This window comes from Prinia subflava, chromosome 1 (genome assembly GCF_021018805.1).
Source record: "Prinia subflava isolate CZ2003 ecotype Zambia chromosome 1, Cam_Psub_1.2, whole genome shotgun sequence".
NCBI classification, from domain to species: Eukaryota; Metazoa; Chordata; class Aves; order Passeriformes; family Cisticolidae; genus Prinia; species Prinia subflava.
Window position 1 is genome coordinate 33,610,792 of NC_086247.1, and position 18,471 is coordinate 33,629,262.

Genomic DNA, 18,471 nt, shown 5'->3' on the forward strand with positions numbered 1-18,471 from the left:
ATTGCTATGACTAATATAAGTGGCATGGGCTTTATCTTGCTACTAAGCGCTCAAAGGAGAGGCTGTTATTGGCATGGTGCTGGATTCAGCCCTGCAGCACGCAGGGTGGGTCAGAGCCTTCCCTTTGCAGGTGTCCTTACCACCTGCTGCTTCTGACTGGGCCCCACCCTGGCGTAAGCGCTTCACCACCTCTCCGTGCCTGACCATCCCTGGATGGCCAGCTGGATCCATCATTCCCACTGCCCTGGCCCACTGTGCTTCGTGGGGCTGCTGCATGGCAGAGGCAGGCTGTAAGGAAGATGAATGACTTCAGTGAGAAAACATCGTCCTTTCTTCTGTGACATGTACAGTGTTAATACTGATGGCTGTCACCTCTAAGTTCAACCATTATTTCTTAGATTTTCTCTTTTCTTCCTTTCCCCTTCCCCTACTGCTTTACACCTCCCTGGCATTCGCGGTTTCTTTATTTCATTCATGAGACTGTAGCTAGTTCTTCTCTGGAGACCGACAAACGTTAATGTGGATGACTCCCAACAGTATCTGACTGTGGTTAAGCTCATTTCTTGTACTAAACGAGCTCTTTAGTATAGGATCTGCTGTTACAAGTGCTCTCTCTGACATCTGAAATAAAAATAATGAGCTGTTCTCTCCCAGCACTGAGCTGCCCTCAGGAGTTCATTAGGACACTAGCTTGGCGAGGGTCCCCGAGGAGTGACACTTCTTGTCCTTTTGCTTTATGCTTCTCAAGCTCCAGGAGAATCTAAAGTCCTTTAGCCTCCTAATACCCATGCTGTTTTGCTTATTCTTTTACTAACATTGGCCTGGGAATGAAGAGATGATGTTGCCCAAAAATGGCAGCAGTGTGAGGGAAAAGGGGAAGAAAGACAAATGTGTTGATTTATTGCATTTATGACATTTCATCATGTGGAAAATCTGGCTGGAAATGTGAAATGCTGAAGGAAAAGTGGAGCCATCAACTCATGCCACCCTTCAGCTGAGCTTTTTCCTCTCTTTGTGGCCTGAAAGAGACTAGGCTGAGGTACCTCTTGGGCATCAACAGCTTTCTGAACCATCAAGGACATGTAAAGCCTCAAAACTGTCAGCAACTAAAGTGTGACCTTAAAAAGATGGTGCCTTGGTAGCTCTGGTATCTTCTCTTTTGGAACTGATCAGCTCATGAGACCAAGCTGTGAGTTAAGGTCCTGTCCTTCACAGAACAGCAGCTGAGAGCACTGTGTGAATGTTTGCCACCATAGCAGGACAGCCCATAAGGCAAGGAGACTGTCAACTGGGAACTCGGGAATTCTTAGGATGAAGGGCCTGCCTCTCACTGGTCCTGACTTTATGTCTTTCATTAACAGAGATAAATCAAAATAGGATGTCAGCCCATGTCCCTTATCTAGCAAAATGGGATCTGCTCTTCTGTAGTTCTAGCCATAAAGAGGCTGGTCTGCAATACCAATTGATTGCTTTGTGCTGGAGAGATATTGTGTATTTTAAATTCATTATGGTAAAACTTTAAAATGAGAGACTGTGCATAATAAGTTTTATACAATTGTATTGTATTGTGAATTTGGGTACCATTGTTGTACCTTCTGTAATCAGCCTGTCAAGTGAAGAGAGTAATACTGATTTCCCACTCATCACTTGGTGCTGGATGCTCATACCCAACTGCCAACCCATCATTTAAGTATTCAAATGCAAAAGTAAGCAGGGAAGTCAAACATTTTAGAACCTGTAGCCAGGTGGAATGACTTCCCAAGACAAACATCTTCACATAGTCCTAAGAGCAAGTTTCTCTCTTGACAGGTTTGCCTCTGCAGAAAGAATTGAAACTGTACCCGTTTGCAGGCTGTACTGTTTGCGAATGCTGTGAAACTGGGAATGCTGCGCCCTTATATTTTCCCATGGGACTGGAGAATGCTTTTGCATATTTATTGTTATTCTGCGGTCTCACAAGTTATTGTTGGTTTTACACAACAATGGCTAGGAATCCTAGTCATAGAACAAGATCCCAAAGCTGATTAAAAATCGTAGAATTATTTAGGTTGGAAAAGAACTTTAAGATGTTTGAGTCCAATTGTTACTCAGCACTGCGAAGTCCACCACAAAACCATGTTCCAAAGTGCCACATCTACATGTCTTTTAAATATCTCCAATAATGGTGACTCCACCACTTCCCTGAGCAGTCTTTGGAATGCTTCACAATCCCTTTGGTGAAGAATTTTTTCATAATACCCAATCTAAACCTTCCCTGGTGCAACTTGAGGCCATTTTGTCTCAGTCACTTGTTACTCGTGAGAAGAGACTGACCCTCACCTGGATACAACTTTCTTTCATGTAGTTATAGAGAGTGATAAGGTCTCCCCTGAGCCTCCTTTTCTCAAGACTGAATAATTACAACTCTCTCAGCTGCTCCTCAGGAGACTTTAGCTCCAGACCCTTCCCCAGCTCTGTTGCCCTTCTCTGGACAAGCTCCAACACCTCAATGTCATTCTTGCAGTGAGGGCCCAAAACTGAACACAGCCCTCCAGGTGTGGCCACACCAGTGCCAAGTACAGGGGGACAATCCCTGCCCTGGTCCTGCTGGCCACACCATTGCTGATACAGATAAGGATGCCACTGGCCTTCTTGGCCACCTGGGCACACAGTGGCTCATGTTCAACGAGCTGTTGGCCAGCATCCTCAGATCCTCTTCTGCCAGGCAACTTTCCAGCGACTTTTCCCAAAGCCTGTGGTGCTGCATGGGTTGCTGTGAAACAAGGACAGAACCCAGCACTGAGGTGTCATACATATGATGCATTAGACTTATAAACTGCAGTTATTGGTTTATGTACTAGTTCAAGTGCAAAGGATTGACAGAAGGGAGGCTGCCTACCAGGTGAATTACATGTATGTCCTCAAGGATGGCTGAGTTAGAAGATGGAGTTGAATTAAGAGCTTGTTCTTGTTGAAATGGGTTAACCTCTTTCCTCTATCCCCATGGACTGCCTCTTTTTTCTTCTTTATATTTTTTTCCAAGTTCTTGTGATCCCATCCTTGGTGAAGTGATTCAGCTCATAAAACCAGCAAAACACTTTCTTTTTCCTTGGATTGGTTTTCTGCTGCCTCAAGGAGTTTATTCAGCTTACTGTGCACCGAGGTGAGTGCCAGAGCTGCAGTGACAGAAGCTGTGGCCACGGGAAGCTGACAGTGGGAGAGGTGGGAGAGAGGAGCTGCAGTGATAACAACTAGCTGTGGGATAATGAAATAAAAAAAATTGTCATAAGGACCTTATGTAGCAAGAATCATTAGGATGAGTTTTTCAAGAATCCTTGAAAACCTAACTGAACCAAAGGGAATAATAAAACTATAGGCCTAGACAAAGCTATAGGCCTAAACTTGGGTCACCTTCTTAACAGGAAAACCAACCAAACAAAAAAAGATATTGTTTTGGCTGTGTTGAGTTTGAGCAGTTGGAGTGTTAAGTGAGTACAAAGAGCTATCAAAATACCTCTGGATAATAGCTTTATAAAATTTGAAGATGGTATGAATATGATACGAAACAATCTTATTGATCCCGGCTATGAATAAGTAAAAAAAAAATGAGTCAGTCTTAAATATTTTTTAAAGTACGAGAAACAAATCAATGGAAAATCTTCCATCCTGCCAGAAAAGCACTAACTATTCAAAAATGTGTAGGATATTATGCTTCTTTGGTGTATTCCTTCACATTATTCTATGGAAAAAAAAAAAAAAAAAGATGACTATCTCAATAATTCACACTCTATCAAGCCACAACAAATAAAATAATTTGCAGGACTATTTAGCCTTATCTTGGTAGGGCTTTAAATACAGTGACTTGAAAGCAAAATAAACCAGTGCAATTCAAGACACTCCACAAACCTAAACAAGGAGATTAGGGGGAACTCTACGAGGAGTTAACGCCAAACTACTTTTGCATGTGCCTAGCAGTTTTGGCGATGGTTTGCATTGGAGATGAGACCCTGGACAAAAAGGATCATCAAGTGGTCTATTTTTCCTAAAAGAATTTTAAAAGTAAGTCCTTGGCTCTTCTCACTTTTCAGTAGACGATGTAATTGAGGTCCCGTCTTCCGAATATTTCAGCCTACTACACAAGGCGATGCAACACCATCCTGAGCATCCCAAACGCCGCCCGCGGCTGCCAACCGTGGCGCTCCGCGGACTCTCTCAGCCACGAGCGCCGAGTTGCAGCCCTCGGCAGCTCCACGGATGAGCGAGGCCACCGACCGGGCATAGCCCAAGGCGTGCCCGGCGGCCGGGCTCACCGTCCCGCGGGGGCTCCGGCCTCTCCGCCGAAGGGGGGTAGCCGGGTAACGCGGCCCGGCGAGGGCAGCTCGGAGGGCAAGCGAGTGCCCGGCGGCATCGCCCGGCCGGCGGCGGCGGCGGGCGCGCCTGCGCTCCGGCGCCCGGGGAGGCGGAGGCGGCCGAGGGGGACCCGGCGTTGGGTGACAGGCGGGGCGGGGGCGCAGGGCCCGGGCCGGCCGCCCCCGGCGCCGCACGCTCGGTGAGTAGCGCCGTGGTTTTAATCCGCAGCGGCCAGGAGGAGAGCCCGGTGCGCCCCGCCGCCCTGCCCGCTCCCCGGGGGTGGGGGAGATCCGCCGCCGGGGCGCGGTTGCCCGGGTGCCGGTGCCTCCCCTGCCCACCCCTCCGCGGGGCCGCAGCGAGCGGGAGGCGGCGGGGAGACAAAAGCGGACAAAGGAGGCAAAAAGGCGTGTTCCGCTGCCGGGGTAGGCATGTGTGGGCACCGCTCTGCACCCGGCGGTCCCGGGGGCCACCCGAGGCGAGCTGGGGCGGCGAGGTCGGGCCCGGGATGCCAGGTCCCAGGGTGCCCACCGCAGCCGCTGCCCGCCTCCTGCTTTGTTCCCCTTCCCTCCGCCTGCCGCCGCTCCCCGGGCCGCCGAGTTGTAACGGAGTATTTATTTCAGCGCATTTATTTTTAGGCTGGAAAATAAAAGGCTTGGCACGGCGACCTTTGGCTGTCGCATCCGGCGCCAAATAAAAGGGTCGCGCTCTGGCCGAGGCCGCCCTAGCTCTTATGTAAATCCATGTGCCGTCCCCAAGGACGCGCGGTCCCCGGGGCGCTGCCGTGATCCAGCCCCCGCGGGGACGGGGCCGGAGCTCAGCGCAGACCGCGGGGTCGGGCGGGCAGAGGCCGGGGCGGCGGGAAGGGACGGGGCGGCTGGGGCCGGCGCCGCTGACCTCCCCTGCTTGCTCTCCGCCCCGCAGATCGGCAGCAACCCCCCGGAGCTCCGTCACCGGCGTCGGCGGCGAGGAGAGAGGAGGATGCGGGCAGCGGAGCGGGCGGCGCTGCCCCGCGGCGGGCGGGCAGTCCGCGGGGCCCCGGCGGGCGGCTGCTGAGCGCGGCGCCGCGGGCATGCGGCGACGGGGAGCGGGAGCCGCCGGCAGCGCGGGCGCCCCGGCGGGCGGGCGGCCCCTCGAGCGAGACTGAGGGTGGATGGAGCCACAAAGGAGTTTGGCTGACACGTGCGGCGGGGCGGCCGGCGGCCGCGGCTAGGGCCACCCCCCTCCCCTCCCTCCTCCCCTCTTCGCTATGCTGCGCTCTCGCCGGGCCCCTCAGCCCGCTCGACGCACGGCGGCGATGGAGCCGGCCGGGTTCCTCTGAGGCCGCCGCCGGACCCAGCATGGCCTCGGCGGGGTCCCCGCAGCAGCGGCTCCCCGGGGCGGAGCGGCCGGCGGCGGCGGCGGGGGGCCGGGCGGAGGCGCCGCGGTGCCGCAGTCTGCCCGCGCTCGGCTCCCCCCTGGCGGCCGGGGGGGGCGGCGGCGGCCCGCCGAGCCCCGCCGGGGGACCGACTCCCGAGGCCGAGCGGGCCGAGGGCGCCGCTGCCGTCGCCGAGCCTGCCCGGACCCCCGCCGCCGCCGGTGGCAGCGGCAGCTTCCCCTGGAAGACGGAGGGCAGCCAGCCGGCGGCGCCCGGCCGAGGGGTATCCCTGGGCCCCCCGCTGCTGCTGCCGCCGCCGCCACCGGCGCTGCTGCTGGCGGGCCCCCCGGGCAGAGCGTGCCTGCGGGCAGTGCTGGCGGATTCGCGCTTCTTCCTGGTGTGCATGTGCTTCCTGACCTTCATCCAGTCCCTCATGGTCTCCGGCTACCTGAGCAGCGTCATCACCACCATCGAGCGGAGATACAGCCTCAAGAGCTCGGAGTCGGGGCTGCTGGTCAGCTGCTTCGACATCGGGAGCCTGGTGGTGGTGGTCTTCATCAGCTACTTTGGGGGTCGCGGGCGGAGGCCGCTCTGGCTGGCCGTAGGGGGGCTTTTCATCGCCCTGGGCGCTGCGCTCTTCTCCTTACCTCACTTCATCTCTCCGCCGTACCAGATCCAGGAACTGAACTCCTCCGTCAGTAACGAGGGCTTGTGCGTGGCTGGCAATGGCACTGCCAAAGAGCAGTGGGACTCCTCGGCCTGCATCAAGGACACCGGCGGAAATGACCACTCTCTCTATGTAGCTTTATTCATTTGTGCCCAAATCCTCATTGGCATGGGCTCGACACCCATCTATACCTTGGGACCAACCTACTTAGATGACAATGTCAAGAAAGAAAACGCCTCGCTTTACCTAGGTAAGGCAACTTAAGTACCTGGGTACTTTGAATCCTGACACTCAGATCCTCTAAGGGGCCAGTTACAGGTACTTCTGCCTTAGTCCTGCTGAACGACGTCTGTGCTAAGTTCTCCTTTTCAAATGACCTTTTGTAGTAAAAATTGCCATGCTTTCCTGTTTTAAAATGTCTTGTGGCATGGTGAGCAACAGTGACGGGTGAAGCTAACGCAGTGTGCCTGAAAGCAGTTGTACTCACTCTTGCAGGGGTAATAGAGCAACAGGGAAAGTCGTCTTCTCTTAATGCTTTTCAGCACTTGGCAGTAGCCGGTGACTTTTTTCAGAAAGCAGCATTAAAATTTGCCGTGCCCTTTCAAGTTTCTTTTTGCTAACACAGAAACTTTATATTTCTAAATACTGGTTGCTGTGTCTTTAGCCTAAAGTCTCTATAATGTTAATGTTCAATAAGCACTTACAGAAATTTTTGGCATGCTTCGTTTTACTTTTCCAGCGTTCATTTGCCTTGAACTGGCAATAAATTTTGACTGGCATTGGTAAAGCATTTGGCATCTTAGAGTTAAAAACCCATCTATAAACCGGCATGTAAAACCTTCAGGTCTGAGTTTAGTTAGGGCAGCTCGGAGAGCACAATGAAATGACACTCCAATCTGGCATATGTTTTTCAGCAGGTACGGACAAGTCTTCTTGATAGTTGTGCGATGGTGGGCAGATAGGGTATCTCATATAATTGGGTACTAAACTTTATTGGAGTATGATCGTGACACTTTGTGTAATGTGTAAGAAGATTAACTGCTCCCTTGCTTTGCATTAGCACCATACAGGCTTCTGTAAGGAATGAACTTCATGTACCCCTTCAAATTCTTTTCAAATACGGGAGAGGGGGGCTGAGGGAGCTGTGAATGGGGTATTGGATACTCAGCATTACCATTTGCAGTTCAATTTTCTTTGGCTTTACAATAGCCATGGTGATAATAATTGCATGTAAAACACACGTTTATGGAAGTTACACACTTGTGGAGTGTGTGTGTGTAGCTACTGAACAGAAGTGGTGATCCAGATCAGTGTTTTTATTCCTTTTGACCTGTTCTTTGGCAATTTGACTGTTCCCTGAACCGTTTTAAAGCCATGCACAGTCTGTGTGCAGTGTCTTGAAAAAGCCTGGGGCACTGCAGGTTTTTCGAAGGAGAGAGAGTTATTCACCGCATTGCTAATCTGTATGATGAAGTATTTGACAAAGTGTTTTTTCTCTCTCTTCTCCCATCTGAGAAAGGTTAAGTGGTATGGAAATTAAGATTAACCTAGCATCGACTTTATTGGCAGTATGAAAAAACAAAGCATCTCGTTACTGAGGTTACTAAATTGTAGTTTGGAACTTTTACAAGTAGGAGATTTCAGTTCTGAAAAACGAAAAAAGAAAAGCAAATGGAAATGCTGAGGGTGAGGAATGAAGGGTAAAGGAGGTGAACGGTGAGAGAGGCTTTCTTCAGCAAAGGGGAAGGCAAGGTCAATGGGGGGAAATCCTTACTGAGCAGGAAAAATGATGAGAAATGATGCCTACCACTGATGCACTTCTAGCACAGGAAATAGTAATGGAGTGACTCAGGTAACTTTAATTGCAGCTAAGTTAACAAAGGTAAAAGGCACCAGCAGCTGGGTAGACTCCATGTGACCCTGTGCCTTCCAGGCGCTGAAGGCAGCTGTGATCTATACTGGGAGGACCTTTGTGGAGGTGAAGTTCATTTTTGGTGATTCAGGAGAACAAAGATGAGTACCCCCAGCTACAGTGTACATGAAAAATTTATGCCTGTGATTTGATTGTGACCACAGGGAGAATTAAAATGAACACAGTGTGTTTAAACATGGAATAAAATGTACTATCACCTCCATTCAGTCTTGAAGCTACTCAGGGCTAGAAGCAATGTTGTCTGCTATTAGAAATCTTGGTATTATCTTTTTTAAATAGTGTGGAATTCTGAGGAAACTTTTAACTTGTTAATTTTTAAATATTTGCCTCACTTTAGATATACACCAGTGACTTTTTGAGGGGCAGGAGCAAAATCTGAGTTTTTTGGGGAGAAAGAAAAAAGAGCACTGTTTGGCATGTTGATGTGAGCAAACATATTTTTGTTGGATCTTCTCAATGGTTTGGAATGTTGCATGTCCTTGAGGAGAGGGATTTGTGGGCAGCAGACAGCCCAGCCAGGTGCAGGGATGGGATAGAAGTCTGGGCATGGCTCTGCAGGCCTGGCACCTCACATCCTGTGTTATGCAAAGCCTGGTTCTCCAGGTGGTGTGGTCCTGTTACTGGGGAAAACTATGCAAGTGACGTCAAACAAAAAGTTTTGGAGTGGGCCATGGTAGTTGAGCTTTTAGAAAGAGAAGAAAGCCCAGGGAAACAAATCCCAGTCACACATATACATGTGTTTGAGTGAGGACAGCTAATTAATTAAAAAAGTATCCTCTTAACACCAAATGGAAGGTAATATGTTTGTTCATAATCATACTGGTATTGCATTCTATGTTTTTCTTCCAAAAGAAAACAAATATATATGTGTGCACCTGGTAAAAGGTTCACTGAGCTTCGGAACTGATGAGCTTTTTGACCCTGCAAGTGTGCCCACTAATAGTAGGTCAGTAAAGCCCCCCTTGAGTATCACTAATCCTGATTCTGCAAAAACTCACCTTATGTGGCTGTGGAAGCTATCTTATTTATTTTCTAAGTTAATCCAGCTCAGAGCTCGAGTGGCGATAGCATATCCTCTTAAGTGTAGGCATGCAAGCTCAATGTGGACAGCTGTTTTAACATTCCTGGCTGGAAGTCCTCCTCTCAAAAAAACATATTTGGTGCTTATACATAGTCTCTTGGCTGCCTACACTTAAGTCCATCTGTCAGAATGGCACAAGGCCAGTTTACAAGGTGCTGTGGTGTTTTTAGTAGGACAAAGGTGCCAAGCAGGGATGTGTATTTGGGCTGCCCACACAGCAGTGTGGGAGCTCTTCTGTGGGATGTTTCTTCCTTGTGAAGCAGTGTCACCTCCGGACCTCCCGCCCCTTAAACTTGACAATACTTTGGTGCCCTGATGCTAACTTTGAGAAATGTGTGACATCAGGCTTGGAGACAAGTCGTGATTGTAACAGGTACCTAGGAAATGTAAGAACTGGTTCCCTTAATCGCAGATAATCCAAAAGGGAAGTTGCACACTGTGTAAAAACTGGGCAGTCACTAAGTGTCTTTGTCTTCTCCAAAGTCTCTCCTTTTTGTGCTCAGCTGTACCGTGACATGTCTGTTGTCAGCTGCCTGATGTGTGCAGGTTCTTCTTTTAAGTATTTATCCAATTAAATTAATTGCATTTCAATTTGAAGTTGAATTGGACTTCCTGAGTCTTGTTTTGTACTCCTGATGGTGTTTCTGCTACTTGTCAAGTTCTAGCTCTTAATACGCTGTGATTTTTCTAAACACTGTGGGTTTTTTTGCAGGGATCCAACAGTTTGTCTTGAGTGATAGTTTGTCTTGTGATTATATCAGGATTTTTAAAAGCAGTTTTTTAAATTTAAGTGTGGCATTTGGAAGTTTTATTAGTGTTGTTACAGTGCCTGAATAACTTCAAAATATTTTTCTTCTTTTGCAAGTGGATATTGTTATAAAAAATGAATTTACTCTAAAAATTCAAATGTAGAGAGGCAGTATTAGGTCTTACAGAAATATTGCATTAATGAAAATATTCTAGCATTCAGGAATTCCTTTTACCAGAACCACCCCCCGCCCCCTCCCCGAAACTACTAGTGAACAAATTGGTCATTGTGCTAAGGATGTTTTACTTCAGTTTCCAGAATACTATAGGCTGGTGAGGATGTGATATGAGAAAAGTGTCTCAGTTTAATTTCATGCAGACTGTCCCTAGGTTTTGGAACAAACTATAATTACAAAATGCAAAGATAAAGGTTTTAGGAGATAATGGCTGAAAAATTGGATAAATCTGTGCAAATGGGCTTGGTAATGGCTGAAAGCCAGGGAAGTCATTTCATAACCTGGAAAAATAGTCAGACAAGTTTCAAAAAGTATTTTGGACTCCTGCTTTGTTTTCATGAGGAATTGATTAAAAGTTAGTGGGTTGCTGTTTCTAGCGTTAGGTAAACCATTTCGTGGGACTATATTCTGTCTGGAAAACACCTCCTTACCAGTGTTTTACAGGTGGATGTTCTGTGTACCCCTCATGTCTTTGTTACAGACTTCCCCAAAGTCTTTTTATATGTATGATGACTGTATTTATTGTATTTCTAGTTAAATCTACCCCTATATCCACATCCCACTTGTAAGGAGAGGGCAGGAGGGGTAGCTTCAGATCAGAAACCCACCACCTCTGCCTGCTGAGTCCCAGGGCATAGCTGAGCTGCCAAACAAGCTAGATTCTGTAATGTGCCATTGATTGAATGCTAGCACAGGAAGCACTGGATTTTTTTCCCACTTTGATCCATTTTGGTCTGGCTGCTTCTGAGGTTGTGGATGTCCTTGGGAGACAGGAACTCGAGCCCACTGGGTGCATCAGGTCCTTTATGTGGATACTGCAAGGTCACTGAGGTTTTCTGTGACAGTATCAACTTTCTAGCTGAGCAGAAGGGATCATCTAGAAGCAGGGAAACAGCTGACCAGCATTTAATTTTATTCTCTCCATTCAGCTTATGACCACTTCTGGTTTATGTTTGGAATATGCTTCCTGCTTGCTGATATCCAAAAAGGCTAGTTTCCTGCAGGGTTTGCTCAGCATTGATCCCTATAATTGGTAAACCCTACAGAAACAGTACGTCTGTTTTTACAGCATGCCTGTGGGGAGGCAGATTTTTTGAATCAAAAATTGAGGCAAAAGGGCATGTTCACCAGTATTTTTTATTTCTTTCTCTATTTTCCTTGTCAAGGGAAAGCGTGCTGAGCTTATTTCTCAAATACATGATTTTACTTTATTTGCGAGAAGGCGACATCTTGTTTTATGTAGAAGCAAGCAGTAAGACTTGATCCATCAGCAGTGTGTGTTTGTACAGACCTGCGGTGCATCGGGCACTGCCGGGCAATGAGGGGATTGTCCTCCTCCACTCTGCAGTGGGGCAGCCTCACCTTGAACACTGTGTGCAGTGCTGAGTACCACAATATAAAAAAGACATTAAACTATTAGAGAGCATCCAAAGGAGGGCGGTGAAAATGGTGAAGGGCCTTGAGGGGAAGTGTTTGAGGAGTGGCTGAGGTCACTGTGTCTGTTAAGCCTGGTGAAGAGGAGGCTGAGGGGAGACATCATGGCAGTCTACAACTTTCTTGTGAGGGGAAGAGAAAGGGCAGACACTGATCTCTTCTCTGGTGACCAGTGACAGGACCCAAGGGAATGGCCTGAGGTTGTGTCAGGGGAGGTTTAAGTTGGATATTAAAAAAAAAAAAAAGGGTTCTTCCCCCAGAGGGTGGTTGGGCACTGGCACAGGCTTCCCAAGGAAGTGGTCACAGCCACAGCGTGACAGAGTTCAAGAAATTGTTGGGCAATGCTCTCAGGCACATGGTGTGACTCTTGGGGATGGTGCTGTGCAGGGCTACGACTTGGACTTGATGACCCTTGTGGGTCCCTTCCTACTCAGCTTATCCTGTGATTCCATGAAATGTGTGTGTGAAACGCACACTTGTTTTGTTTGCAGACTCAGCTGGCCAGCACTAGCAGAAGGCTGAGCTCCCTGTGCTCTCAGCTGGGGGTAGGGAGCATCTTGGGATGCAGGTGAAGTGACTGCAGCTCTGTTTGTGCATGTGGATAATACTGCTTTCTCCTACAGATGATTTAACACTCAGAGGGTGCAGTATTATGCTTGTCTGGCATTCTATAGCATCCTTTTTTTGTTAAAATGCTGATCAGGCAAGCTGGCACAGTTTCTGCACAGTTCCTAATAATTACTTCAGTAGCACTGTACAGTTTTATTGTCCTTTCCTATAACTGAGGAAATAGAAAGATAGATACTACTTTTTTTTCTTTACTTTAATTTCCTACTCCATAGGTGGACTGATACTTCTTTTTCATACTTTAATCCTAGATATAATTTTCTCAAGCATTTAGTGAAGCTGATTTTTTTTGTCCGTTTAAGCAGTGTGTGCATACAGTGAGTTCAGTAAAGAGTGGTGGGCAGCGTTTGCTCTGAAATTTTCTGCCTGCAGGATTTAATGTTGTGAGTGATACATCTTCACTTGCTCTGCTAGTGTTGTGTCCCTTAGGGATGCTTTCTGCATCTCTCCAGTTGTGTCCTTGCCATGAGCTATGGCATTGTTCACAAGCAGCTGTATTGTCAAAGCATCACTTCCAGTAACTGGCAAAATGCACTTACTCTTCTTACGAGCAAGAAGAGACTTAGGCACATGCTTCCCTGATTGTCTCTTTCTCTTTGTATTAAAGGACAAAAACTGGGTTGGATCCAGGGCTCTGAAACTCACTGAATTCCCAGGCCCGGTTGTTTCCCTTGCTTAGCATTTGTCAAAGTGGTTCGCATTTTGTTTCTGAGGTTGACAGTGCCCTTTTCACCTGCTTGAGCTTGGGAACAGTGTTTTCTTGGAGAGCGGCTCCCTTCTCTGTCAAGCTCTGCTGCAGGGCTGGTTCGTGCAGACAAGCGTCTCCACCTGCCACGGTCCCAGAGCAGCTTGGAAACCTAGACGTGAAAGTGGCCTTTAAGTAACAGCTTGTTTGTAGCCTTTGCCAGGAACTGAAGGCTTGGGATCTAGTGTCTGATTACCTGGGGGCTGGAAACTTTAGCTGTCTGCTGGATACCCCGACTTTTTTCTAAAGGGTCACTGTAACTACTCCTGTTGCAGGTGGATTAGAGATGCTTTGTGTTTCATCCATTTTCCCTTTCATTCAGTGGCCGCCTCACCTGGGAGGACTTAATTGCTGTGAAAGCGCTTATGCAGTCAAAAGAGAGGAGACTGGATTTCTCTGTACGGTCATTCAAAGACACATGGGTTTCTGTCTTGGTTGTGCAGGAAATACAGGTAATTTTAGGCTGTCTCAGGAGAAGGAGTCTCAGCCTTCTGTTTCATCCTGAAGGCCAGCATCTAAAAATTCAGATTTTTAAAGTAGATGAATGGAATTTATCCATGGTTTTTAAAAGAACAGGAAGCTAAATCATATTAAACTTTCATGCTCTCATTTTAGTCCTACAAAGTCTTTTTTACCTGAGAGCACTTCTAAACCCCTTATTTCTTGTGAAAAATGAACTCAATTTTCCTTTCTTGTTGTTTTTACATGCCTTTCCCGTTTATTTTGAAAACAGTTGAGAAGCCACTGTGCAAAAATGGCACATACTAGAGCTGGTTCCCTCTGGCAGTTTTTGCCACTCTTGACCGAAAGGTCAAAGTAGGCATTAGCTCTGACTTGGCTGCTGATGGATGGGGCAGTGCCACATGGAGTCTGAGGCAGGGAGGCTGGTCACCTGTCTTCTGTGAATCTGTGTCAAAATTTCAGCTCGCAAGTCCAAGGGTGTCTCTGCAACCCCTCAGCAGCTACAAGGATGGTGGGACTTACTGGGGCTGTAATCAGAAAGCTCTGAAATGGCACAGTTGGAAGAGGGAGCAAACTGTTTGCTTTCTGATTCCTGGTGTCCTGCTTTTATTCAAGCACCGTGGTCCTTTCACCTCAACTCAGTTGGACAATCTGGGCACATGGGCTGGAGCTGGCTAACTTAGGACAGTAGTACACTCTGCAGTGTGCATGCAGGCTGATTTCACCTGAGTCAGCCAAATCTATACTCCAGCTCCTTCCAAGTGCCCAGAAAAAAATAGGACATTTCCTGTGATGAGAACAAATATATCAGTGCTCAGCAGCGTGGAGATGTATGGACTCTGTCCTGCTCTGCTGCTGAAGAGTTCGGGCATCTGTTGTGCTGTCACAAGGCCAGAAATTTGGACACTGCCAGCATTAACGAGAGGGCTAACAAACCTGGAGCTTTCAGCTGCTCTTCTTTTCTGTCACAAGGAGTTTGTTCTTACCTGAGAAATCAGAAAGTGCAGACACAAAAATTCAAGTGTTATTTTATCCTGCCATTAGACCCGATAATCTAATCAGAAAATATTAACTCTCAGGCAGGTAAGCACCTTACTTGGCAGCAAAGACAAATTACACCAGTGAAAAACATCATGCTTTGGTATGAATTACATTTTGTGGTGAGTTTGAAGGAAATGCAGTCAGAAAAAAACTCGTACATTTTTCCTTGTAATTTGAACAAGCAGGTAGATGAATTGTGTCACGTGAAGTGATTGCAAAGCAGTACTGCATGCCCACTGGTTGTATGCCCTGTGCTGTTCATCTTTGATTCTCTTCCCCATTTTCAGTACAGGTTTCTTTTCAGCAGCTTAATTCCTTTTCATTAGCTTGCCAGGATATTTTTTTTAGTGATTTCACTTCTTTCCTTGCTTATATTGACATTAACACTTTACTTACATTGCACCATGCACAGTAGTACCTCAATCTGGTGGTTGCCCTCTGCGCCTTTTATCTTTGATGTTAACTGGATTAGAATGAAATCCTCAAGAGCGTCTCAGCAGTGATTTTCTTAAAATACAGCTGCTCTGAAATCAACGACCAGCTCTTCAGTTTTTTGAATTTAGCAAGCTTTTATAAATTAGCAACACCTTTCCATATTTACCTGTTTCTAGTCAACTTCTTCGAAGTGACAAAAATTAAATGCTGGCAGGGTTCCCCTGTGATTGACTGTACCCTTTTCTTTCTGTATTAATTAAGCTCTTGAGTCCAAGTGTTTCTGATAATGCATATATTAGCTAAGTGTATCTTCTGACACCTTGTGATTTGCTATTTTATACTTAAGTTGTAGTTTACTCCAGTGTTTGTCCTGGATTTGTTTACAGCTATTGGCTTCAGGTGTCGTATAGGCACTGAAAGGTGCTGGTGTGCTTCTGAAGTGCTTTCAATTACACTTTGGTTCCTGCATCTCCTTTTTTCATTCTCCGATTAGAATAAAATCTGAGTACCCTGACCTCCTCAGAAGTCATTTCAAGTAATGCATTTTTGTACATAATCCAAAGCAGAGAGGGAAATAGTTGCGAGCTCTGCTGTGGTGGCTGCTAACCTGTGATTATTTAAACACAATGTGTCAAGCAAGCCTCATTTGCATCTAAAGATATCTAAAGGAAGTACTCTGGAAGATGTTATCTGACATTGCTGTGTGTTAAGCTCTCCCTGTACTTGAAGAGAAATTGCTGTATTCAGCTGAGCTGTTAACTCAGTAGATTTTGCATTGTATAGCAGTTGAAAACACTATCTTTTCGATCAAAGGTTCCAAACAAATCAGCTCATAGGCTCAGAGGTCAAACCCATGTGAAATTCATGAGCAGAATAACCTGTGGGTGCTGGTTAGGTGAGAACTTGCAGCTGAAAAAGCCCCAGGAAAAGTGGAGGAGGTTAAGGGTCAGCAGCATGGGACTGTCAATGCCCCTTTTGTGTATTCCAAGGCAGTGAAGGACAAAGCCAGAATGGACTCTGGTCAGGAAGCACCTGCCAGGGACAGTACCTGGAGCCCATGGGAAGGGCTGGAGATGCTGCTCTAAGTGTCTGTGGAGTACAGGAAAGCCCCTAACTAGGCTGGAGAGTTATGGTAATGCAGAGAACAGAGAAGTTTTGTTTCTCCCATGCTTTTCTTCCTCACAGAACAGCTTTTTCCACTTTCCCCCATAGTGCCTCTCCATGCCATTCATTGGTGCCTGCCATTTCTGTAGCTGGAGTTTAAAAAGTAGTAGCAAAATAGTTTTTCATTTTGTGATTTTTTTAAAATCTAAATTTATGTTTCTGCTTGTTAATTTGTCCCAGTGAAGGAAAAAGAGATTTAATGAGGAGCGTAACCTTCTAGAGTGCAATTAGCTTCAGTAATAATCCTCCTGTTTAAAAAAAGTTAAAAATTCATTACATAATAATAAGAGTCTGTAATTATGGTAAATATGATGGGCAGTGTATTTTAACTTGATTTAATACAGCTGTCTAGTGACAGAACAGTGCAGGTATCCCTAGGGAATTGTACTGTCACAGGAGAAAATAGTACATGAGCTTTTTGAGTCTCCAGTATAGTAGTGCTGATGCGCATCAGTGTAGGCATTTATCTAGTAAGTTATATAATTGGCCTAAAACAAGAATTTAAAAAACTGTTTCTTCCTCTAATTAGGATGACCTAGGGGAAGAAGTGGGATTTTGGGGTTATCTGAAACAAGTAACTGTTAGTTTGTTACCACACCTGCATTGTGTTACTGGAGGAATATTAGTCCTGTTACACAATGGGAGTAAAAAACCTCTGAACTCGGCATATCACCATCGTAATAAAATGCCATACTGTAAATAATTTTTCAAAAGCATAGCTGAGGACTGAATTGATGCTTGAAGGAAGAGCAGTACTCTCATTTATAGTTCCTAAGTAGCTACTGCACTATTTTGATACATGGAAGTTCTATACAGTTGACCTCAGTGACTGAACAGTTTAATGAGATTGTGATTATAATGTCAAGGATAGAGCTGGCTGGTGTGAATTTCTTTGACTGCAGAAGCAAAGTAGGCAATGGTATCCATGTGTTTACTCCTATGGCTTCTCCAGAACCTGAGAGGGGGAAGATGAGCACTTCTCAGAGTGCCCTGCATTTAGGAGTGCCTCTGTGACTGAACATATGGAGAAGTATAAAAAAAACACCTTTCCTCATTAGCTTTTTCTTCTTCTCTTACTTGATGTTTGTTAGCAATTAATTTTTGCTTATATGGAGTCAATGTTCTTTTTGAGTTTATGGTTAATTGTACTAGCTTTGGACAGTCAGAAGCAAGAAAGACAACAAATAGGGATGCATGTGGCCTTGAAAAGCAAAATAAAAAGAGTGGTTAAGTATACTGCCCCCATGAATTTGTAATAATTAAAAGAAGATCAGCCTTCTATGAGAAATGAGGTAAAACTGATGGACTAATATTGGCCAGGCCAGACAATGGGAAAGAACTTGAAAAGAGCTTTTAAGCCTGGTGAGTCAGAAGCCTTGGGTACATATATGCCTTCTCATCTTCACTAAGGATAAGAGATTCAATTAACCAGAGAAAAATGGAGGAGTGTATGAACTAACATAATTTTAAGGGTTCCTACACTGTCATTAGAGCCACTATTACTCCTTTCTGTACCTAATAATAAACTTTAGGTATTTGGATAAGGTGAAAGAGAGCTGTATATCAGATAGATCTATAATTAACTTCCTTTCATGCTTATTCCCCTCTTCATCCTCCTCTGCATCCCCACACTCCAAATTTAAGTCCTGCAGAAAGAAGAGCTTACCCATGGGTCTGAGGCAGTGCCATGCTTTCAAGAAAACTCCCATGGTTTTATTCTCAGATTTATATTGTATGCTTATAATTACCTGGAGTGTTATGGAGACTGAGGAAGGGATCTATCACATGTTGTAGTTTCAGGATATGTGAGAAATAACATCTCATGGTTTGCCCAAGTTGGCATACTGAAGTCTTTTACTAACTGCCGTGCTAAGGTTGACCATTTCCTTCTAGGAAGAATAGATGTAACTGGCAGAGACAGTGAGAGGACTGATGAGTGGTTGTGGTAGTAGAAGAGTTTGATAACCATAAGGTTTATATTAGCAGGTAGGCATCCTACACTATCAGCCAGCTGCTTTTTGTTTGCGCCTGACAGGAAAAAATGGTGCAGTATATTATGAATGTAGTACATTTCCCTTGTCTAGTTTAATAGGATGCTCAGATCAAGTATTTTGTGGTCTGAGCATTAGGATTTCTCCAAAATACAACTGCGGGGCTAAGCAACTCTTCTAGTGCTGGATTTGTCCCAGTTTTCATGGCCTTTTTGGAGATATTAG

At 46.1% G+C, this 18,471-nt stretch overlaps 1 protein-coding gene across 1 annotated transcript in view; it reads left to right on the forward strand.

The window, feature by feature from the left end:
* Positions 1–5,543: 5,543 nt before the first annotated feature.
* The window catches only part of SLCO5A1 (solute carrier organic anion transporter family member 5A1), a 74,588-nt gene continuing 61,660 nt past the window's right edge, over positions 5,544–18,471 (forward strand). Inside the window, exon 1 of the mRNA XM_063392808.1 lies at positions 5,544–6,600. Coding sequence (XP_063248878.1) covers positions 5,667–6,600 — 934 coding nt within the window. The 5' untranslated portion in view covers positions 5,544–5,666. The remainder of the gene's footprint in view (positions 6,601–18,471) is intronic.